The sequence below is a fragment of the Sorex fumeus genome, unplaced genomic scaffold (genome assembly GCF_029834395.1).
Source record: "Sorex fumeus unplaced genomic scaffold, SorFum_2.1 ptg000020l, whole genome shotgun sequence".
NCBI classification, from domain to species: domain Eukaryota; kingdom Metazoa; phylum Chordata; class Mammalia; order Eulipotyphla; family Soricidae; genus Sorex; species Sorex fumeus.
In genome coordinates this window covers 21,241,950-21,266,423 of record NW_026606077.1, presented here as the reverse complement: position 1 = coordinate 21,266,423, position 24,474 = coordinate 21,241,950, and the positions used below count along the sequence as shown (strand labels likewise).

Below are 24,474 nucleotides of genomic sequence, written 5' to 3'. Positions count from 1 at the left end.
GCAAGGTCAGAGAAGGAAATCACATACAAAAAAGAAACCCTTAGACTCATAGTAGATCTATCAGAGGAAACCTTCCAAGCCAGAAGGCAGTGGAGAGATATAGTGAAAAAACTCACTGAAATGAATGCTTCACCAAGAATAGTCTATCTGGCTAAACTTTCACTCAAAATTGAAGGAACAGTACACTATTTTCTAGACGAACAGCAGCTCAGGAACTTCATAGACTCAAAACCAAACCTAAAACAAGGGGTAAAGGGGCTACTAAAGACAAAACAAACCCTACAAGCACAACACACCCTTACAGAAAGATGAAACAAAATCACATAACAATAATCACTCTCGAAGTCAATGGTCTAAATTCACCAATTAAGAGACATAGAGTGGCAAAATGGATACAGAGACAGAACCCAACATTCTGCTGCCTACAAGAAACTCATCGCAACAGCCAGAGCAAACACAGACTCAAAGTCAAAGGATGGAAAACAATCCTACAAGCAAACAGCTCCCTCAGAAAAGCTGGGGTGGCCATACTAGCATACGACAATATTAATTTCGCATTGAAAAAGTTTAGAAGGGAAAGTGAAGGCTATTTTCTCTTCATCAAGGGATACATACAACAGGAAGAAATCACACTCTAAACTGTATATGCACCTAATGAGGGAACAGCCAAATATTTAAAAGAACTGCTAACAGATTTTAAGGAGGACATTGCTAGCAACACAATAGTAGCTGGAGATTTCTACATCGCCTTATCACCTCTGGATATATCAACAAGAACAAAACTCAGCAAGGAAACATTGGCTTTGAAAGAGGAAATAGAAGAGAAATGGCTTATAGACCTATACAGGGATTTACACCCCAAAAAGAAAGAATACACAATCTTCTCCAGTGTCACGGAACATTTTCCAAAATAGACCATGTCCCAGGCCACAAAACATACCTCAATAGAATCAGGAAGATAGAAATATCAACAATCTTTTCAGATTATGATGTACTGAGAATAGAAGTGAATCACACACAGACACGAAGAACCAAATCAAACACCGGAAATTAAACAACTACATACTTAACAACGAGTGGATCAGGAAGGAAGTCAAGGACAAAATCAAAAAATACTTGGAAACAAATGAGAATGAAGACACAAGCTACCAGAACTTATGGGATGCAGTGAAAGCCATTTTAAGGGGAAAATTTATAGCTCTCAAGCATATCTCAGGACAGAAGAAAGGATCCACATAAACATCTTGACTTCACAACTCAAGATCTTAGAAAAGGATCAACAGAAAGAGCCCAAATTGGGCAGAAGGAAAGAGATCATAAAACTTAGAGCAGAAATCAACAACATGGAAACCAAAGAAGCAATCTGAAAGACAAATGAAATCAAGAGCTGGTTCTTCATCCACAAGATTAAAAGCAACCAGTGCTGGCACGGATGTGGCGAGAAAGGGACCCTCCTTCACTGCTGGTGGTAATGCCAACTGGTTCAGCCCTTTTGGAAAACAGTATGCACGATTCTCAAAAAATTAGAAATTGAGCTCCCATTTGACCCAGCAATATCACTCTTGGGAATATATCCCAGAGAGGCAAAAAAGTACAGTCAAAGTGACATCTGCACTTCTTTTTTCATTGCAGCACTCTTTACAATAGCCAGAATCTGGAAAAAGAAACCTGAGTGCCCGAGATCAGATGACTGATTAAAGAAACTTTGGTACATTTACACAATGGAGTACTATGTAGCTGTAGAAAAGATGAAATCATGAAATTCACGTACAAATGGTACTACACGGAAAGTATCATGTTAAGCGAAATGAGTCAGAAGGAGCGGATTAGACACAGAAAGATTGCATTCATCTGGGGAACATAAGGCTACAAATGGGATACTAACACCCAGGAGTGGCCTAGATTAGTACCAGAAATTTTGCTTCATGACTTGGAGGCCAGCCCCACGTGCTGGGGGCAAAGGAAGCTCAGATAGAGAAGAGAGCACCAAATAAAGGGTGTTGGGAGGATCCTCCCAGGGTGGGAGAAGCATGCTGAAAGTAGACTGTAGACAAACATGATTGCCTCTCAATGCATCTCTTGCAAACCACAGGACCCAAAAGGAGAGAGAGAGATATATAAAATCAATACCCAAAAATCCATGGCTTTCCTATACGCAAATAGTGAAAGAGAAAAAAGTGACATGAAGAAAACAATCCCATTCACAATTGTGCTCCAGAAAATCAAGTACCTGGGAGTCAACTTAACTAAAGAATAAAGGACCTATACAAAGAAAACTACAAAACACTACTTCAGGAAATAAAAGAGGACAGGAGGAAAAGGAAAAATATCCCCTGTTCATGGATCAGGAGAATTAACATTGTCAAAATGGCAATACTTCCCAAAGCTCTGTATAAATTTTATGTGATCCCTATTACTGTACCCATGACATTCTTCAAAGAAATGGAGCAAACACTCCTGAAATTTTTATGGAACAATGAGCCCCCATGAATAGCTAAAGTAATTCTTGGAGTAAAAATGGAGGAATCAACCTCCCTAACTTCAAATTCTAATATAAAGCAATAATAATCAAAACAGCATGGTACGGGAACAAAGACAGACCTGTAGAGCAATGGAACAGGGTTGAATATACTGACATCTCCCCCCAAGCACATGATCGTCTAATCTTTGAAAAGGGGCAAGAAAAGTGAAGTAGAGCAAGGAAAGCCTCTTTAACAAATTGTGCTGGTAAAGCTGGATGGCTACATGCAAAAATGTGGGCTCAGATCTCTGCTTAACACCATGTACAAAAGTAAGATCAAAATGGATTGAAGATCTCAACATCAAACCGGAATCCATAAAGTACATTGAAGACAAAGTTGGCAAAACCCTCCATGACATTGAAGTTAATGTTTTATTCAAAGATGTCACGCCACTGGCCAAGCAATCGGAAACAAAGTTAGACAAACGGGACTATCTTATAAACTAAGAAGCTTCTGCACCTCAAAAGAAACAGTGACCGAAATACAAAGACAGTCTATAGATTGGGAAAGGATATTCACTGAATACACGTCTGACAAGGGGTTAATATAAAGGATATACAAAGTACTGGTTGAACTCCACAAGAAAAAAACATCCAACCCCACCAAAAAATCGGGTGATGAAATGAACAGAAACTTTCTCAAAGAAGAAATCCGAATGGCAAAAAGGCACATGAGAAAATGGTCTACATCATTAATCATCAGGGAGATGCAGATCAAAACCACAATGAGATATCATTTCACACAACAGAGACTGGCCCACATCCAAAAGAACAAAAGCAACCAGTGTTGGCGTGGAGGTGGCGAGTAAGGGACCCTCCTTCACTACTGGTGGGATTGCCGACTGGTTCAGCCCTTTTGGAAAACAGTATGGACGATTCTCAAAAAATTAGAAATTGAGTTCCCATTTGACCCAGCAATACCACTCCTGGAAATATAACCCGGAGAGGCAAAAAAGTACAGTCAAAGTGACATCTGCACTTGTTTGTTCATTGTAGCACTGTTTACAGTAGCTAGAATCTGGAAAAAGCTGAGTGCCTGAGAACAGATGACTGGTTAAAGAAACTTTGGTACATATACACAATGGAGTACTATATTGCTGTTAGAAATAATGAAGTTGCGAAATTTACATACAAGTGGTACTACATGGAAAGTATCATGCTAAGTGAAATGAGTCAGAAAGAGAGGGACAGACATAGAAAGATTACATTCATCTGGGGAACATAAAGTAATAAAATAGGAGACTAACACCCACAAATAGCCAAGATAAATACCAGGAGGTTTAATCCACGGCTTGGAGGCCAGCCACACACTCTAGGGGTAAAGGCAGATAGTGAATGGAGCACCAAGTAACGGGTGTTCACAACATCTCCCAGGATGGGATATGCGTGCTGAAAGTAGACTATAGGCAGAACATGATTGCCATTCAATTCCTCTTTTGTAAACCACAACACCCAAACAGAAAGAGAGAACAAAAGGGAGTATCTTGCTACAGAGGCAGTGTGGGATGAGAGGATGGGGGGTGGGAGGTATACTGGAATTAGTGGTAGTAGAGAATGGGCACTGGTGGAGTGATGGGTACTCGATCATTGTATAACTGAAACCCAAGCACAAAAATTTGTAAGTCTACAACTGTACCTCATGGTGTTTCACTAATAAACATTTTTTAAAAATAAATAAAAATAAAAGAATGAGAAGGAAAAAAAGAAAGATGAAAAAGAAATCTTACAAAACAAAAAAGGTTAATAGTGTTTGCTTATGTTTTTAAAGCAGTGAAAATTTGCATACTGAAATAATATGTATAATAATTAAAATAAGTCAAAATTAAAATAAAACAGACTATATATCAACAAATCTTTATATATATATTCATCTTGTTTCATCTTTTCATGAAATTAGTCATGAATGATATCATGCAATTTATCTTTTGAATGATTCAATAAAAATTGCAAGTAAACACATATTTAATATTATAGATACAATTTTACATGATATTAATTTTGTCTTCCTCAGTTCCAAGTTATTTGTGAATATATATCACATGTAATTTTCTAACTGTTTATTAAGCTTTTGACCTATAGTAATTTCAAGTTATATTTTGGATTTAATCAGTTTGCAAGAACATCTGGAAAGGCATCAGCTGTCCTCATTTTGTGATGTTGAAAAAAATCCTACAAAAGTGGATAAGCTTATTGATATTTTCTTCCCTGACTTTAAAGCCAAGAAGACTGTAAAGTTAGAAAAGATACTGGTGTTGCTTCGACCAGACCTCTTTCGAGAAAGAAAAGGTATAAAATAAAGCATAAATGAAAGACTTGGTGCCTGAAATTTGACAAAGCCCTAGAATGGTGGGATTCTGAAAGATAAGCAATAAAATGCATGTAAATAATCAAAAAATGCTGTTAAAAATAATGTCAAACACTGGTGAAAAGGAAATTTTCTGCCTTACTTCCAATTACAGAGACCAAAGATTTTGTTCCTTCCACTAAGTAGTGATGTTAGCTGACATTTTTGTACATTTTCTTTAGCGAGTTGAAGAACTCTATATTTCTAAGTTTTTGAGAACTTTTTAAAAAACTCATGGTGTTTTATTTATTGTGTCTTGTTTTCCCACATCTACTGATTAAGTCATTTTTTTCTTTTATTGCTTGTTCATTTTCAGTTTATGTTCATCAATTTTGAATGTGAACCATCCTTGCATATCTTGAATAAACTTTGGCTTTTTTGTAGTACATAGATTTCGTATTGCACACTGGTAGATTTGATTCATCTATTTTTGAGAATTTTCCATCAATATTATGATTAGTTTTTGGGTCATACTCAGTGATGCTCAGAGCTCACTCCTTGCTCCATGCTCAGGGATTAGTCCTCGCAGTCTTGGATCAGCTAGAGTCAGCCATATTCAAGGCAAGCACCCTACCACTGTACTGTCCAGTCCTTTCCACATATATTCTTAGCAACTTTTTGCCAGTGGTTTTCCTTTCTTACAATAGTTTTACTTGGTTTGGCACTAGAGTAATACTGAAATTAATAACTAAGAAAATATTTCCTGTGCTCTGATTTCTTGAAGATTTTAGGTATTTTTAATCATCATATTCTTTACATGTCTTGTAGAATTCATTTTTGAAGCCATCAGATTCTTGATTTTATTTATTTAATTTTATTTTTGATTCTAGGTCATACCAGGAAATGATTAAAATTTACTCCTCAGCTCAGAAATTACTCCTGGAAGGGCTATTTTTAATAAGGGTATTAAATAATAATTTAACTACTTTAGACTATTCTTACACTGCTTCCTATGTGAGCTTTGATGCTTAGTGTCATTCAAAGAATTAGCATTTTTCATCTAAGTTATCAAATTTGTTGTAAACATAACTATTAAGATTTGCTAATTTTCTCAACCTCTGTTCCCTCCCTCTCCTCTCACTAAGGACTTCACACTTGTCCTCTCACTAAGGACTTCACACTTGTGAACTTCATGACTTGTCACATCAATTCCTACCTCACCACTCAGCTTATTCCCCTTTAAAAAATCATTTTTAAATGTAGGATATTGAAATTTATTCAGCCAGTGATTAGGCTGATTGAATTGGGCATGAACTTCTCCATACCTTTTTCCCCCCTTTTTTATAAATTTATCTATTGAATCACCGTGAGATTTTGGTCTAATTCTTGGTCTAAAGCTTTTGGGTCTAATTCTTGGTCAAACAATGATAAAACACCCATCCCTTCATCAGTGCCCATTTTCCACCACCAAAAAACCCAATATACCCCCCATCCCAAACCTTCTCCCTACCTGTGGGGCATTGATTTCCACATCACTCTCTCTCTACTTTGATTTCATTCAATATTTCGACACCAGACCCACTATTATTTTTTAGGATTTTACCCCAACACTCAGATCTGCCAAAAAGGCAACAATAGTCAATTTGTTTTCTATTGCTGATTATGAATAGCATATGATGTCACGCAGCCACACTAGTGGCCACATGATTTTGAAATTCCAAAATTTTAACGATTAAATCTGTAGGGATTTCTGCAAAAACCTGCTGGGTTCCAAGATTTGTTCCTGAGTCTCTGGGATTACGGCCATTAAGCAGCTTGATCAGGAGCCAGAGAGGCCGTTTGTGGGCGACCCAGGGTCCTGTTGGGGTGGAGAGGAAAGGTCTGGCTCCACCCCCATCCTGTGAGACCCAGCATGTCTCGTCACTGTGGGCCCAAACCTGACTGTCCAATGGCCTCTGGTAGATGGCGGTCACCGAGCCGCCAAGGGGGAGCAGGTGGAGGGACAGCATCCTTTCCCCACTGGAGCGGGTCAGCGCCGGTAACCTACTGTGGAGACCGGACTTATTTCTGCCAAAAGTCACTGGGTTCCAAGATTTGTTCTGAGTGTCTGGGATCATGGCCATTAGGCAGCTTAGTCAGGAGCCAAAGAGGCCATTCGTGTATGGTAAAAAATCTTTATAGATTTTATTTCAAAAAATTTTTATTGAAGAACCATGATTTTAAAAGATACTGACAGTTGAGTTTTAGGCATGCAATAATCCAACTCCAATCCCTTCACCTTAATCAACTTCCCTGCACCAGTGTTCCAAGATCCTTCCCCGTCTCAACCACCCACTCACCCCCTACTATCAACTTGACAGGTACATTACAGAATTTCAGTGGCTGCCTATTATATCTCATGGTTTTAGTTCTCTTGTACCTATGCTTTTAGCATATGGTTACCCCTCTCATTCATATCACTGGTATAACTGAAGCACTTATACCTATACACCCATTACTTCTTAATTCTCTTCTCCCACCCTCTTGATTTTTTTCCTTTTCTGTCCATCTCTCTAAACACTGGATCAAAGGCTGATCTAGGCACTTCCTTACTCAGTATTCTATATTCTACAGATACATCATCCTGTATTTGTCTTTATTCTTCTGGCTTACTCAATTCAACATGACATCTTTCAGTTCCAACCGGGTTGCAACAAATTGCATTTGATCATTCATTGTAACTGCATAGTATTCCATTGTGTATACATACCACATCCTCATAATCCATTCATCTGTCCTTGGACACCTTATCTTAGCTATTGTACATAGTGCAGCAATGAATAATGGTGTGCATATGTCTTTTTGAGAGAGTGTTTTTATGTCCTGGGGATGGATGCCCAAAAGTGAAATTGCTCTGTCAAATGCCAGTTCAATTCTAAATTTACTGAGAACTTTTCATACTGCTTTCCACAAGTGTTGTACCAGACAGCATTCCCACCAGCAGTGGATGAGAGTTCCTTTGTTACCACATCCCCGCCAAAAGTGTTCCTAGTATTTTTGACAAGCACTATTCTCTCTGGTGTGAGATGGTACCTCATTGTCATTTTGATTTGGATTTCTCTGATGCATTTTCTTATGTGCCTACCAGCCATCTGCTATTTTCCTCTGACAATGGAAATTTTATTTTTCCTTTGTCATTTTACTATTCAGTTTTTCCACAAAGACTTTCTTGAGCATAAGAAAAAAACATAACTGAATGACATAAAAACAAAAGCAGAGAAATCTTATTGGATCCCAAGCCATTTCAAATTAACCTTTTCTTTCTCTGCTTTTCTGAAACAGGCCATTTTAAAGGAAGTTATTTCTGTTAATGAACTGACTTATGAACTTTTCATTTATTCTTGAATCCCCTCTAAAAGTTTTTTGGCCAGCGCTGTTCTTACCACAAATTCCGAATTGTGAAACCCAAGTTTCAAATGGCTAGTCCTATAGTCACAGTTCTCAAAAGCATCTAAAGAATTTTCTGCTTCCTCTGATCACCTTAGACTGCAACTAAAAATCCTACTTCCTGTTCTGTGAAACAGACATTATTTCTTTTTTTTTTTCTAAGTAAAGCACATCTTTCCTCAACTAAGATACGAAGATTTCACCCTTTGATCTCTTGAAATGATAATTAAAATATTTAGTTTTCCCCTATGAAGAATTTTGGATATAGCCATTACTATAACATATTCCACAATGGGTATGCAAATCTTAGTGGTACCTGAGTATAATAAAAAGTTATTAGCTAAAAAGAAAAAAAATTCAGAAATGTTTATCAGATATTACTGAGTAATGAATTCGCTTGTTGAATTCTAGTTCTAGTTTTTGAGCACTATTTGATTTAGTGTTTGCATTTGGAAATAAGCAGCAATTCATCATTATTATTTTCTCTATATATTGCTATTATTATTTAATAATAGCAGTGATTCACTTTAAGAAATTGAAGAATTGAAAAATTAAATGTGAATATTTAATTTAGGTTTAATTTAGGTAAAATTCACATCATGTTAAATGCCCAGGGCCTACCGGAACCACACCTGCTGGTATGTGAAAACTGGAGGGCTACAGTCAGAGACACGAAGGGCCATGCTCTCCAGCAGTAGCCTCAGGGCCATGTTCTGTTACTTGTTCTGACACTTGTGCTCTATCCCTAGCTGCAACTCCCCACTTTCAAATAACTTCACAATATTCTATTTATCAGTAATATAGCACATATATACTCAGCAAAATTAAAAAGATGTGCGTGTTTTATCTTATGGGTCTACATATCTGAAAACATCCCCACTGTATTTATAATATATAAAAAGATACCTGATAATATGTATATATGTATATGAATAACCTGATAATTTGCATAAAGAGAGTATTTTTATTCTCCTAGTATTATTCTATACATATTACAAGATTATGAGACTGACACTCTGCCTACTGCTCTAAGAGGACCTGGAGTAATAGCACAGCGGGTAGGGCATTTGCCTTACACACGACTGACCTGGGTTCTATTCCTCCACCCCTCTCAAAGAGCCCAGCAAGCTACCGAGAGTATCCTGCCCGCACAGCAGAGCCTGGCAAGCTTCGTGGCATATCCAGTATGCCAAAAACAGTAATAAGTCTCAGAATGGAGACTTTACTGGCGCCCACTCGAACAAAATTGATGAACAACGGGAGGACAGTGCTATATTACAAGATACTCTATATGTAATATACATACTTAACTTTTGGTTTTGGTCCATAGTCTACTAACTTTTGATATATTCTCAAGGAAAGGTTTATTGTAAGCCTCATTTTTGTTCCTTTGTAGATAAATGCAATAACTTGGGGATTATTTTGGATGCACATAGGATCACTGTCACTGTCTTCCCATTGTTCATCGATTTTCTCAGCGGGCCCAGTAACCTCTCCAGTGTGAGACTTTGTTGTTACTGTGTTTGGCATGTCAAATACATCACAGGAAGCTTGCCAGGCTTTGCCGAGCAGGTGAGATACTCTCGGTAATTTGCCAGGCTCTCCGAGAGGGACGGAGGAATCAAACTCAGGTCGGCCAAGTTGGCCGCTTGCAAGGCAAATGCCCTACCCGCTGTGCTATCACTCCAGCCCACACATAGGATGTTTGAAGAATATGTCTATGAATGGGATAATTTGGCTGTGTGTGCATGTCTCCTATATTATTAAATGTGAAGAGCAACAGCATAACTTGATATGTAAAGATAAAGAGTATTGACTGTCTTTATGTTTAATAAGAAAACTTTTCAATTTTATATGAGAATGAAATACATTATATTGTCATGATAACACATTTTGAAGTATGTGTAACAAATGCCTAGCAGTTTACAACATGTTATTTTCATATAGATGATGTTTTAAATATCCTGCAAGAAGAAGGTTTTAAAATATTGATGCAAAGACAAGTAGTTTTATCAGAAGATGAAGCACAGATACTGTGCAAGGAATATGAACATGAAGCTTATTTTGAAGACCTTATAGAAAACATGATCAGGTGAAGTGATTTCAGGTTTAGAAAGTATGATATATTTCTGAATCATTTAAATATTTTCCTAACCCTGCATTCTGTTCACATGTCAAACATATCTAGTCTATAAACGTGTGCAGGAGACATTTTTTTTTTTTGCTACTATCCTACCCATCTCAATTCACAGCCTAAATTTCTATCTAAGCTAGTCCCTTGTGGTCCCTTGGGGTGTCATAGAGTAAAGTCACAGGTAAAGTTGCTGGAGCTCAGTTGAATCAAATCTAGAAATTCAAGGTGTGCCACTTCAAACAGAGAATTTTCTGATTTTCAAGAAATTTGATAATCATAAAGATTATTGGTCCTAAAAGCAAAATGGAATAATAGAAGTAAGATATTGGGAAACTAAGTGAAATAAAAGGTGGACTATACACCCATCAGGGCACATGCATATCCCAGCAAGAGTAGAACAGTAATCTAGGAACCACACCTGCAGACCTATGGTCCTTCCATTGCTTTACCTGCTTCCATTCTCTTGTAAACATGATTTAGTATTCCAAGTGAAGGTTAATTTCTGAATCTTGATAAAGGATTATTCTGACACTTTTGATCCAAGTAACACTGAATCATTGGGCCAGACTCTGATCTGGCTGAGAACCACCAGAAATGGTCCCCGAGGTCTCCTGAGCACTGAGTATGAGGGCTGTAAAAATAAGTAAACACATAAATACTCGTGTATCTTCTGTAACTAGTTATCTAAGGGGGTCATAATTTCAATAATGTTTTTTATTTTCTAACAGTGCTCCATCTTTAGCCCTTGCTTTGTCAAGAAACAGTGGTTTACAGTACTGGAAAGAGATAATAGGTCCAAGTTCCGTTGATGAAGCCAAACAATATTTTCCAGGGAGGTAAGTTTCATGTTAGAGGTATGAAAACATTTTAAATGGGAGGCATTTTAGTATTTTGGTATGAAATAATGCATGTTTATTTATCAAATAAACTAAACGTATTCCAAGCTTACATTTCTGTCAAGACTGAAATTAATTTTTATGGATTCCTTTCATATGGTATCAGCATCAAATTTATTTATGAAGGGTCTACAAATATTTTGTTGATGTTACATTTAAAAATGCTAATAAAGCTGTATGTTTCAAATATGCCATCTGACATACCCCCAACTTATCTTCCAAAATAGGTTTTATTGTCATATTTATACTTGAGATAACTAAAGTTCAGGAAACTTAACTGTTCATTGTGTGATTAGCAAATAATGTCAACAAAATTATAGTTTGTGCTTTAGCACTGCTTGGGAACATCCTTCTCTCTTATTTACCTGTAAGTGGCAATTATCATGTGGTTGTCTTTTAAATTTTAAATTAATCACATCTTCCATGCCTCATACAAATCTGTCTAAATCAGGGGTGAACTAATGTTGCTTGGTAAACTGTAGGTAATCTATAATTAATGTTACATTGCCTTATGTTGTATTTTGTGACATTGTGCTTTAACAGTTTTAACTTCTTTATTTCAAAGTTTATGTGATCAATTTGCAATGGAAAGTTTGCCTATCAACCAATTGTATGGGAGTAGTTCATTAGAAGCTGCTGAAAGGGAGATACAGTATTTCTTCCCTGCTGAATATACTCTAGCAGTGATTAAACCTCATGTATCAATTGAAGAAAGAGGTAAGCAGTTTTAAATGTGTATATTGTTCTCCAAATTTTGTTAATTTTAATCTATAAAAGAGTTGAGAAAATACTTTGATGAGCATTCATATACTTTTATGTAGATTCAACAGCTAATTTTTGTCTATAATAAATTATAATTTGCTTTCTTCTTCCTTTTCTATGCTTCAGTTATAATTCAAATGTTACTGAATTATGTTAAATTCCCTTACAAAGTTGATAGAGATGGTTTTTTTACTTCCATAGATATATTAACATGGGAAATTGTCAAAATTTGTTAATGGTCTTTCTATTACTGGGACATCCTTCCATTACTGCATAAATTCCATATAGCCAGCCATAACATATTTGATGCTTTTTAATTCAATGTTTATAATTCATTGGGGATCTTTTACATTAATACATTTAAAATAAGATGGGTATGTGCTTCTCTTTTTTTGAACAAAGTTTTGTACAGTAGAATAACATTTTATTTAAAAATACATGTGTGGGGTGGGGGTGAAGAGTCAGTCTAATAGTACCAGCTAGATGGAGGGTGCTTGACTTGAACTCGGGCAACTTGGGTTCAATCCACCATATCCCATATGGTCTCCAGAGCCCCAGTTGGTATGATTCCTAAGCACAGAGTCAGGAGTAAGCCCTGAGCACAACTGGGAGGGAGGGTGGGAGGGAGAGAGGGAGGGAAAGAAATAAGAAAAGACATGGGGATGGACAGGCAGCTCAGTTGCCTGAGTGCATGGAGACCTAGGTTTCATCCTAGGCTCTGTGTGGTCTTCTGAGTCCCTCCAGGAGCAGGCCCTGAGCAGTGCGCTGGGAGTAACCCTGAGCACACTGCCAGTATAGCTCCAAACCAAAATCATACAAAGTGAAGTCTTCAGTACTCTGGAAGCATTTAAACAGCCTTGAGATTGTAGTTGAAGTTTCGGTAGATTATATTTCTGCATATCTGCCTTTTTCATTTATTCTGTGGGATGGTACACTCATCACTTTTTCCCCTATTTTTTCTTTACAACTGGTCTGTTCAAACTTTCTATCCCCACTAGAGTTTATTAAGTTCATTAGATTGCAATTTTCTATGAAATTATGTGTTTTATCCATATAAAATTTGAAATCTGTTGTTATTACATTTGATTTCCTGTTTCAATTGTTAGTCCCACCTTAGTATTTCTAATTTTGATGTGTTTCAAAGTCAGAAGTTGATATTCTTCTTTTCTAATGCATTATTTTCAATTTTGGCTATATTTCTATTTGTAGTGTTCGCTTTAATATTCCTATAGCTCTTAAGCTGAATATTTATTTTCAATCTTTAGTTTTGCCAAAAATTCTTTTTGTTTTTTTTTTATAGGGGGCACACTTGGAAGTGCTCAGGGCTTACTCCTGGTTCTATACTCAGGGATCACTACTGGCGGGAGTTGGGGAACCATGGGGTGCGGGGGATGGAACATAGGCTAGCTGCCTGCAAGGCAAGCACCTACCCTCTGTACAATTGCTCCATACCCTTGTCAATACATTTTTTTATAGGGGCCACACCTAGCAATTGTAAGGATAAGAGACCACTTCTAGTAATACTTATAAACTGCAGGACTGAAGTTTGATGCTTGGGTCCATCAGTATTTGGGGACAAACTGGGCTACATCCAGTGGGGCTCAGGGGAGATTATGTGGTACCTGAATAGAGCTGGGGGCCTCACAAATAACGGACATTGGCCTCTCTTGTTAGATATTCCTACCTCTTGAAATATCTCCCTCATGAGCTTCTATTTTTCCCTGTTTTAAACTATTCTTTAATGCTGAGAATTTTGTTCCTCCTAAGTAGACTTCTAACTAGTACTTTTTAAGCACCATTGTTTACAAAACTACTAATGGTGGGGTTTCATGAGTACAACACTCTACCATGCCTTCTACATGAGGGTCCAGTTCCTTCACCATTATCATAGTAACTTTCCCCCATTCTCTCCCTGTTGAAAGATTCTTAATTATTATTATTTCTTTAAGATGGCTTTCTCTCTTCATTTTGCCTTTGGGTATTTGTTATTCCTGTACTATGATTCTTTTATAGGAGAGAGATCATTCTTTGTATGTCGTCCTTCCCACTAACTTGACTTAGACTGATACTCTCCAGACCTAACCACAAAGCAGCAAGTTGCATGATTTCATCTTCCCTTTTTTTAAAATACCTGAACAATATTTAATAATATATAGGTACCATGGTTTCTTAATCCAGTCATCTGTTCTTGGATACCTAGGTTGTTCCCAGATTTTGCCATTTAAATAGTGCTAGAATAAACATAGAAGTGCAAATGTCTTTATGAATAGAGTTTTGGATCCTTGGAGTAGATGCCAAAAAAAGTGAAATTGCTGGGTCAATTTAAGCTAAATTCCTAGTTTTTTTTAAATGCCATATTGTTTTCAAAAAAGGCCAATATACATTCCTACCAGCAGTCAATGGGGGTCTCTTTTCATTACATCCTCAACACTGGTTGTTTTTATTCTTTGTGATATGTGCCAGTCACACTGGTATGAGATGATGTCTCATTTTAAAAATTTTGTATTTCTTTGATGATAACTAATGCAAAGGAGTTTTCATATCTTCTGATGATCTATGTATCTTCTTTGAAGAAGTCTCTGTTCTTCTTTTCATGCCATTGTTTGATGGGGCTGGTTGTTTTATTTTTGTTAGGTAATCCCTAAAGGATTTCGGATAGGTCTTCTTTAAAAGTTTGAAAGATCTCACAAATTAAATCTTACACTCCATAGATTTAAGTCTCTGCCTACCTGTCTGTCTCTCTCTCTCTGTTTATACACACACCTATATATTGTTTTTTATGATCTCTGAACTTCATATTTTTCATCTCTTGCTCAATGTACCTACAGAGTTCATCCTCAGCTTACCAGCTTCGTGATCAAATCTCATTTTCTCCATCCTTGGTACTAAGCTCAGCTCTCTAAAAAGCACCTCTTAACTTCCCAGAAAAAAAGTTAAAACTTACACTCAAATTTGTGATTCCACAAAACCACACATTACTCTTAATGACTAACTTTTCAAAATGCATTTCAAAAGTAGAGAATTCTGGCAATCTCGGGCCCCTCCTGGCAATTATTGGTTCAATGCAAGGACCAAAGTAAACAACCTGCTTGGATGCTGCAGTCACGGGACACCAGGACTCCCTGGGTCATGTTCCAGATGCTCAAAAACACACTTCACCCTTCTCTGGTCTCCACGGCTGCACCTGGTGATGCTACTGAGGGCCAAACCTTTCCCTTCCCTGTATGCAAGGATTGCACCTTAACCTTTGTACTAGCTCTTAAATCTCTCAAAAAGGATTTCTGGTTTCTGACCAGAAAATATCTGGACAAAGAGGTTTTGTATCCCTAGTCCCTGCCCCTTAGGAAAAAATCTGCTTTTATTTTTTATCTCCCTTTTAATCTGGAACAAAGAGAAGTATGATGTACGAGAAAGTTCCTAGTCTTTTAGCTGAATAAGCCCTCAAAGTTTAGAGTAATAATGATTTTTGATAAAACTTGTTTGATTTAATTCAGAAAAACTCTCTTAATTCTCGAGAGAGGATCTCAGATCGAGTATCCCTGTCAACTCAGATATAACAAGAAATTCCTTAGCAATAATAAAACTATGACATAATGTGGAAATGAAAATATGTCTTTACTTTTAGACGTTTTGGGGGGGGGTTGGGGGGCACACCTGGAGTTGCTCAGGGGTTACTCCTGGTTCTGTGCTCAGGAATCACTTCTGGTGGGCCTCAGGGGACCATACAGGGTGCCAGGGATCAACCCTGGGTCAGCCACATGCTAAGCAAGAAAATGCGATTTAATTGTTTTATTTACTATTTGGGTCTGGAGCGATAGCACAGTGGTAGGGCGTTTGCCTTGCACACAGCCAACATGGCCGACCCGAGTTCGATTCCTCCGCCCCTCTTGGAGAGCCCGGCAAGCTACCGAGAGTATCTCGCCCACACGGCAGAGCCTGGCAAGCTCCTCGTGATGTATTCGATATGCCAAACACAGTAACAACAAAGTCTCCAATGGAGACATTACTGGGCCTGCTCGAGCAAATTGACGAACAATGGGAGGGCCTTTACCTTTACTTATTTACTATTTATTTATTTACTATTTACAAGAAAATGCTATTAAATTATATAAAATTTACTATCTCTCTGGCCCCCCAGGAGATTCTGTCTTGTCTTCTCTTTTTTAACTAGTTCAGTAGATATTTCAGGTGGTTTCTGAGAAGGTGAATCTCAGAAAAGAGACTGCACATAAAAATTAATTGAGTCTTCACTTGATGCTTTTTAACTTTAATTTACTTCACCTAGTTTGACAAAGGGCTGGAGCGATAGCACAGTGATTTGGGCATTTGCCTTGCACGCATCAGACCTGGGTTTGTTTCTTCCACCCCTCTCAGAGAGCCCGGCAAGCTACTGAGAGTATCTCACCCGCACACCAAAGCCTAGCAAGCTACTTGAGATGTTTTCGATATGCCAAAAACAGTAACAACAAGTCTCACATTGGAGACGTTACTGGTGCCCGCTCGAACAAATCGATGAACAACGGGAGGACAGTGCTACAGTGCTACAGTTTGACAAAAGAAAATTTTGTTGTTGCTTTGGGGACACACTCAGTGCTGCCCAGGTGTTACTCCTGACTCTGCACTCAGGAATTTCTCTTGGTGATGCTTGGGAAACCATATGAAAGCCAAGGATTGAACTGATGTTGGCTGGCTGCAAGTCAAGCATCCCATCCTTGTGTCTTTTAAAACTACATTATGCAAGTAAAATTAATTCTTGCAAGCACTAATGCAAGAATTATTTTTTCTTTATTTCAAACTACTTGAATGTGAAGCAAAATGGAGGAGATCTATAAGATTATCTACTCTTTCTTTCCCTTAGAGGAGATCTTAAATCTAATCAAAGAAAATGGATTTGAGATAATAAAAACAAAGGAAATAATTGTAACTGAAGAGTATGTAGAAAAAATGTATTATTCTATAAAATCAAAGCCCTTTTATAAAGATGTTGTGGAAATGTTATCTGAGTAAGTGTATGATATTTATATGTATATACAATTATTTGCGTTATGAATGTTTAGTGTTTAATATAGGAACTTTGAAAAGTATAAATCTTCAAAAGTCATCTAATTTTATTTGTTAAAAGATAACTTGTTAATATTTCAGATTGTGTCCTCTCCTCTTCACCCCTTTCTCCTCTCCCTTCTTCCCTCCCTCCCTCCCTCCCTCCCTCCCTCCCTTCCTTCCTTCCTTCCTTCCTTCCTTCCTTCCTTCCCTCCTCTTTTCTCTCATTCTTTCTTTCCTTCCTCTGTTTTAAATATTCATATTATATATAGATGCTATCTATGTTTAAATTTGTTCTTGGTGTTTGGACACACCTTCTGGAACAGTGCTTAGGGATTGTCCTGGTGTTGCCTGGATCATGCAGCAGCAGGAATAGAAAAAAGTCCTCCAGAAAACAACACACACACACACACACACACACACAATGCCCTTTGAACTATGTACCAACTCAAAATCTCTGCCTCTAAATCCCTTATTTGCCAAGTCATAGTATCACAATTTCCTTAACTATACAATGTTGAGATTAATAATATCTACCTGACAGCCTTGTTGTGAAGGCAAAACAATTGATATATTTTGAGTACTTGAAGCAATGCCTGGCATATATCCCTATTCTTATACCTCAGAGCTCTTCGTGCATGAAACCTTATTTGAAGGAGGTAATAAAAATGTCAACTGCAAAGTCATACTGATAAAAGCAAAGAGTCCAAGGCAAATTCTAGATAATGGCAACATTTTGTCATGTATACCAGGATTTGTAAAATTTCTCCCTTGAGCCCCTTCTTACACGAGAAGTTGTTTGTGATGCTAGGTATATAAATTATATGTATATATGTATATATAATTAAAATTTTTCTGATAATCATAAAATAACTTGAAAACAACATTATGTGACCCCATATATTTGATAGTACAACCCTCTTTGGGGTCATGCGTGACTCAGAATTTAAGAAACTAGGATGTATACAGTCTTTGTATTGTAATTAATCAACTTGCTGAATGCTTTATTTTCAGGAACACATCTCTTATTATGATTCTGAGCAAGTGGAGTGCTGTTACTGAATGGAGACGATTAATGGGGCCCATAGACCCAGAAGAAGCAAAACTACTATCCCCAAATTCCATTCGTGCCCGGTATGGAAAAAGTATTTTGAAAAATGCTGTCCATGGAGCATCTAGCAACTTTGATGCAATGGAAACTATAAGTAAAATATTTGAAGACTTTGTTATTGAGACTCCTAAGTAAAACTGAAGTTCAACATCGCTGTGTTATTTTCTCTGTTATACTGACTCGGCCTAGGACTTGGGTTTCCTAGAAAGATATAAACTTTTAATATCTGCCTGAATAAAATGCATTTTCTGCCAGATAAACCATGTTGTTCCATTGCTGCCTTGTGACCTCACAGCCAAGCCTTGTGAATGCTAGGGGCCTGAGAGACAGTGTCAGAGGTGATGTGCCCTTGATTCTGTAAGCCTTTATTGAAAGCTCTCTGTGCCACCTCTTATAACCAGTCTCATGAACCTTCCCGAACTCCCTATCACTTCTTTATCTTAAAGGACCTAAGTCACATTCAGTATCTTTTACTATACTCTAAAAGTATTTGGAAACTTGGGGCCTACTACCTGTGGGTCCTACAGTATAAAGTGAAGTACTAGAATATTAGAAATCACTGAGCACAATATAATTATTTGTATTGCTTGGTAAAGAGATGCTTAGTGGAGAGAGGTTACCACATTTGCGTGAATTGAGTCTTCTTAGATTATGAAAATTTAAAACTTTTCAATTCTGTGTAATATAGTAGATAGCATGTAAGATAGTTTAATTTTTCCATTAGTTCTACTTTCCTTTTTAGAAAATAAAAGCAGTTTCAAAACTATACAACTCTCTAGCTCTAGCTGTGGACTTCACTAGGGCAGTACAGTCTATTCATGGGGTATATATGGGGTATATACCCCATGAGTATATATATATTCATGGGGTATATCCTGCCCCTGCGCCTGGCTATTCCTCGCTGGGGCCCCTTGGAGGGGAGTGGGTTGAGCTTTCCTCCCCGCCCCGACCAGGGCCTCGGCAGCCGAAGACCTCCAGGACCAGTCACCACCATGCTGAGACCACTCTCTGCACACCTGAAAGTACTGGCAGAGGGACAAAGCCACGTGGGTTCTGGGGCCGAGATCTCCAAGCCTACTCGGATTGGAGTCGAGCATCTTCCACCCAGATCCTCCAAATTCCAGTAGGCGGGGGTCACACCCACCACCTGGCCCCCTGGCGCCGTGTAATCCCATCAGCGGCCAAGACTCAGAGACTATAAAATCCAGATCCCGGAACCACGCGGCCGCGAATGCATCTTATCAGGACATCTTTTTATGACATCTTATTATCTCATTCCTACTTTGGACAAACTTGCAGGCTATCGAATGTAGCCTGCCCACAGGGCAGAGTCTGGCAAACTCCCCGTGGCGTACCAAATATGCCAAATACCAGTAACAATGATGGGTCTCATTCTCCTAAATAGCCTTGAATATAATCTCAGGGCTAGGATGAAAGAGACGTTACTGGGGCCTGCTCGAGGCAATCGACGAATAACAGGATGATGAAATGAAATGAAAAATAATAAACGTAGGTGTTCCTAGAATTAAAAGGCAGGAGATGGAAAATTAGCATGTGTTCTAGGGTAACATTCTTCAAACTTTTTAAACCTGCAGACCAGCACCTGTCTGGTGTACTGTTCCACAACTACTGATTATATCCAAGGTGCTAGACCAATGGGTTTTAAACTCTACACTTGTGAGCTAGCCTTGCTGTCCAGGGTTTGATGACCTGCAGTGCATCTGGTCCCCTCCAAGAGTGATCCATAATTGCATAACCAGAGGTAAGCCATGAGGACACCCGGTATGTCACTAAGAAAAATTGAGATACCATGAAGGATATTCGATATGCCAAAACTAGTAATAATAATGGGCCTCATTCCCCTGACCCTGAAAGAGCCCCCAATATGGCATCGTTAAGAAGAATGAGCAAGGAGAGACTGATAAACTCTCAGGGCCGAACTAGGCTGCCAAAACAAAAAAGGACTAAAATAACTGTCTGTACCTTCAATGCACGTACACTGGCTTCAGTAGCATCCATCAAGGACCTGACGGTGCAAGTACAGAAGATCAAGAAAATTATTATTGGTCTGACTGAGATGAGAAGGCATCAATCACATCACACCACTTTAAACACTGGAGAACTGTTCCTCGGAACATGTGACAACAGAGGCGTCAGTGGTCTCGGTGTCCTGGTCAACACGAACTTGTCCTTGAGCATTGATTCATTCGAATGCCTAACAACCCAAATCGGATGCCTGCACTTGAATAGATGTGGCTCATTTCCAGCAGTTTCTATCTTTGTTGTCTATACACCAACATCCAACTACAATTAAGAAGAAATTGAAAAGTTCTACATGGAACTGGAGTTCTATAAAGAAGGCCACACCTTCTATAAGGTCATTGTTGGATATTTTAATGCCAAGATAGGACCGAGAAGATCACTGAAGAACTCCACATGAGGACCCATGGCCTATAATGGAATGAACAGGGTGAGAGATTGAGTTCATCATCTCAACCAAGACCATCTATAGTAACTCAGAGTTCCAGAAGGCTGAATCTAAATGTTGGACATGGGAGTCTCCCAGTGGATAGTTCTGAAATGAAATTGACCATATTCAATCAATGGTTTTGCCTGACTGATGTTGCTGTTGTCCCAAAATTCCAAACGGTAGCGAACCACTGTCTCCTTGCAAAATTCAACTTCACAGGGTGGGGAGAAGGGGCTGCAAAGTTTAAGAAGAGAACTCCCAGAATGACCCCTAACTGGGAGCTCTTTGGCACTATTGCGGCAATATGGGAAAATGCATCCATTAACAACATTGACTGGTTTAGCACCTCCATGACTGTGTGAGGAATTCCAAGAGTGGGAAAGCCACAAACAGACACCTGTCTTTGGAAAATCTTTAGCTCATTCACCAATATGGTTTAGCACGAGCCTCTAGCAATCACAAGCTAACGTCCAAACTCGCAAAGCTGTGCAGAGAAGTGATAAAGGAAGACCTTAAAGAGAGAAGAGCACCAGTGTTGGCTGGTGTGGCAGAAGCTTGGAAAAGTATTCGCAACTCTTGCCTGTCCTTCGCCAACTATAAAACCAAGATGACTGCCCTCTGACGTCCTGATGGATCTATCACATCTTCCAGAAGGGCAATGGAGAGGATTATCCATGAATTCTACTCAGATCTCCTTGAGAGTCACATCCACCTGCCCACATACCAAATTTGAAAGCATAGATATGTCGTTCTCAATGTTCTCCCTTCCAAAATCCGACATGCCATTTCATCGGTAAAGAAATGTACAGCTCCCGGTTCAGACAAAGTCAGACCCAAACACCTGAAGAATCTGTCGCCAGTACTTGTCAATACACTGGCTCGGCTCTTCACACGCTACCTGCCTGAATGCAAGGTTCAGTCCCAGTGGAAAACCAGCAGGACCATTCTGTTGTACAAGAACAGAGACATCCACAACATTGGCAATTGGCGCCCAATCTGCCTGTTGTCTATCATCTATAAGTTGTTCACTCGAGTCATCTTGAATAGAATAGGTAGAACACTAGATGAAGGACAACCTTGCGAGCAAGCCGGGTTCCAAAAAGGATTCAGCACGATCAACCATATCCACATAGTGACCAAGCTCATTGACGTTTCACGAGAGTTCAAGATGCTGCTCTGTCTAACGTTCATCAATTTAAAGAAGGCCTTTGATTCTGTTGATTCTGAAGCGATCATAGAGCCCTATCCAAATAGGGTGTTCAAACTCAGTACATCAGGATCCTCCACGAGCTGTATTACATATTCACCACCAGGATCTCACCATTCTACAAAGAAGTGATCATCAATGTCAAGAGAGGGGTTTGGCAGGGTGATACCATTTCACCATAACTCTTGTTCTGGTGAAATACCACCCTCGAGAACATCATGTAACAACTGGAATGGAAAGAAATGAGAATGAAGATAAATGGTCAGCAATTACTCCACCTCTGCTTTGCTGATGACATTGTTCTAATAACACCAAACATCCGCCATGTGCCACAAATGCTGGCTGACTTTGACCGTGAGTGTGGAAAGGTTGGTTTGCAGCTGAATCTTATGAAGACAGTGTTCATGAAAAAAGGACTATTCCCTGATGTTCCATTTGCTCTCAATGGAATGAACATCTCAAATGCAGCAGTCATGTGTACTTAGGTCGAGAACTCAACATGACAAACAAACTGGCACCTGAGCTACGCAGGAGGAAGAGAGTTGCATGGAACGCCTTCAAGAGCATCGAAGTTGTTAAGAGGACGAAGAACTTCTGGCTCCTGGCACATCTTTATAACTCCACCTTACTTCCTGCACTAACATACACCTGAAAAGAACTGGTCCCTATGAAAACAGGATGAGAATGCTATTCAGGTCACCCAAAGAGGAATTGGAAGAGCTATGCTTGTAGTATCATCCTTCACCAAGTGAGAGAAGGAATCTGGAGTTCCAACCCCCATCGATGATCAAGAATCAGGGACACTGTCTCATTTGCCAAGGTGAAGAAAATCAGATAGGCTGGACACATAATGCAATTTGGAGAGGACCGCTGGACTAGAGCTGTTACCAATTGGATTCCATAGGACATCAAAAGAGTGTGTAGCCATCCACCTACGAGATGGTCAGACTTCTTTGTCAAAACCCTGAACAAATAGTTTGAGTCTCTTCGTGTTCATGGAAGGAGCAGACATCACTGGGATACACTAGCATGCCACAGGGACAAATGGAGATGTTACTGGTGCCCACTTGAGCAAATCTATGAACAACAGAATGATAAATGACAAGTGACAACTGACCATGAAGAATCAATCTTTCAAGTAAGTATGTTACCTCAACAGAAAAAAACTAGTAGCAAAATAAAAATGGTTTGAAAACAGTCCTTTCTAGTCTAATAATTCTAAAATCAATACTAGAATCTGATTGTAATTTAAAAATATTTTCCACTTGTCTCAAGAGTAAATTACAACTACTTTTACATATATCATTTTTAATTACACAAAAATGCCCATGGTATTAAGCTACTAAATAAATACATGGGATAAAACAAAATACTTCAAAATTGGGCATTGATACTTTCTAAACTACTTATGATTACCAGAGAAAAAAAGATATTATATAAAAATGAAATTAGATGAACAATTTTAAGCATGAAAACACTACACATCTAGAGATTTTTACTCACTTCTATCTCACTTATATTAATTTCTGTTTATAGGATGTTTTTACACCTAAAACCTCAATTTCTAACCTCAAGATTATAAAAACATATAAATATCCCTTTGGTTAGATTTAAAATAAATATTCAAAATTTCTAGAACTTCTGTTTTGACAGTTTAGTTTGCTAAGTGTCATAGACACATTATATTCATATATCTGATTTCTGTTTCATAAGATCTATCAATCATTAGCATTTCATTAAAACGATACAAGCATTCAGTGATTCCCCCATTCAAATTTAATCCAAAGTCAATTCTTTTTTTGACGACTAATCAAAGCATATACATACAAGTGTTTTACACCCAATATTTCCACTTGAGAATGTGTTTAAGGTTAAACCTTTGTATCTCAATCATTTTTTCTTACCAATAATTATACCAGATATTATAAAGGTAAAGGTAAAGGCCCTCCAGTTGATCATTGATTTGCTCGAGTGGGCCCAGTAACGTCTCCATTGGAGACTTTTGTTGTTACTGTGTTTGGCATATCGAATACGTCACGGGGAGCTTGCCAGGCTCTGCCGTGCAGGCGAGATACTCTCGGTAGCTTGCTGGGCTCTCCGAGAGGGGCGGAGGAATCGAATTCGGGTCGGACATGTTGACTGCATGCAAGGCAAACGCCCTATCGCTGTGCTATCGCTCTAGCCCCAGTGGCGCAATCGGTTAGCGCGTGGTACTTATACCAGATATTATAATATTTTAAAAAATATTTTAAAAAATATTTTAATATTTAAAAATATTTATAATATTTTTAAAAATATTTTGAATACTTTAAATATTTACTTTAAAAATACTTTAAATATTTAAAATATTTTTAATATTTTAATATTTTAAAAATATTTTATAATATTTTAAAAAATATTTTGATTAAGTTGTTTCAATAATGACCTTTGGAGACAAAATTAAACACACGTGTGCTCTGTGTGTGAGAGAAAAAGAACTAAACAGCACATTCATGTACAAGAGAGTAAGAGAGGGAAAGAGAGAGAGCTGTGAAGAATAGAAACTTTAACGAAGCTTATTTAGCAGTCAGAGACATAGTAAAGTGGATAGGGTGTTTGCTTGCAGGCTTCAAGCCAGGGTTCA

The 24,474-nt window shown here is 38.2% G+C and overlaps 1 protein-coding gene across 1 annotated transcript in view; it reads left to right on the top strand.

The window, feature by feature from the left end:
• Positions 1-18,309, top strand: part of NME8 (NME/NM23 family member 8) — a 49,717-nt gene extending 31,408 nt beyond the window's left edge. The window contains exons 10-15 of the mRNA XM_056113367.1: positions 4,632-4,807; positions 10,179-10,323; positions 11,094-11,201; positions 11,827-11,978; positions 16,882-17,026; positions 18,078-18,309. Of these exons, the coding sequence (XP_055969342.1) occupies positions 4,632-4,807; positions 10,179-10,323; positions 11,094-11,201; positions 11,827-11,978; positions 16,882-17,026; positions 18,078-18,309 (958 nt within the window). The remainder of the gene's footprint in view (positions 1-4,631; positions 4,808-10,178; positions 10,324-11,093; positions 11,202-11,826; positions 11,979-16,881; positions 17,027-18,077) is intronic.
• Positions 18,310-24,474: the final 6,165 nt, after the last annotated feature.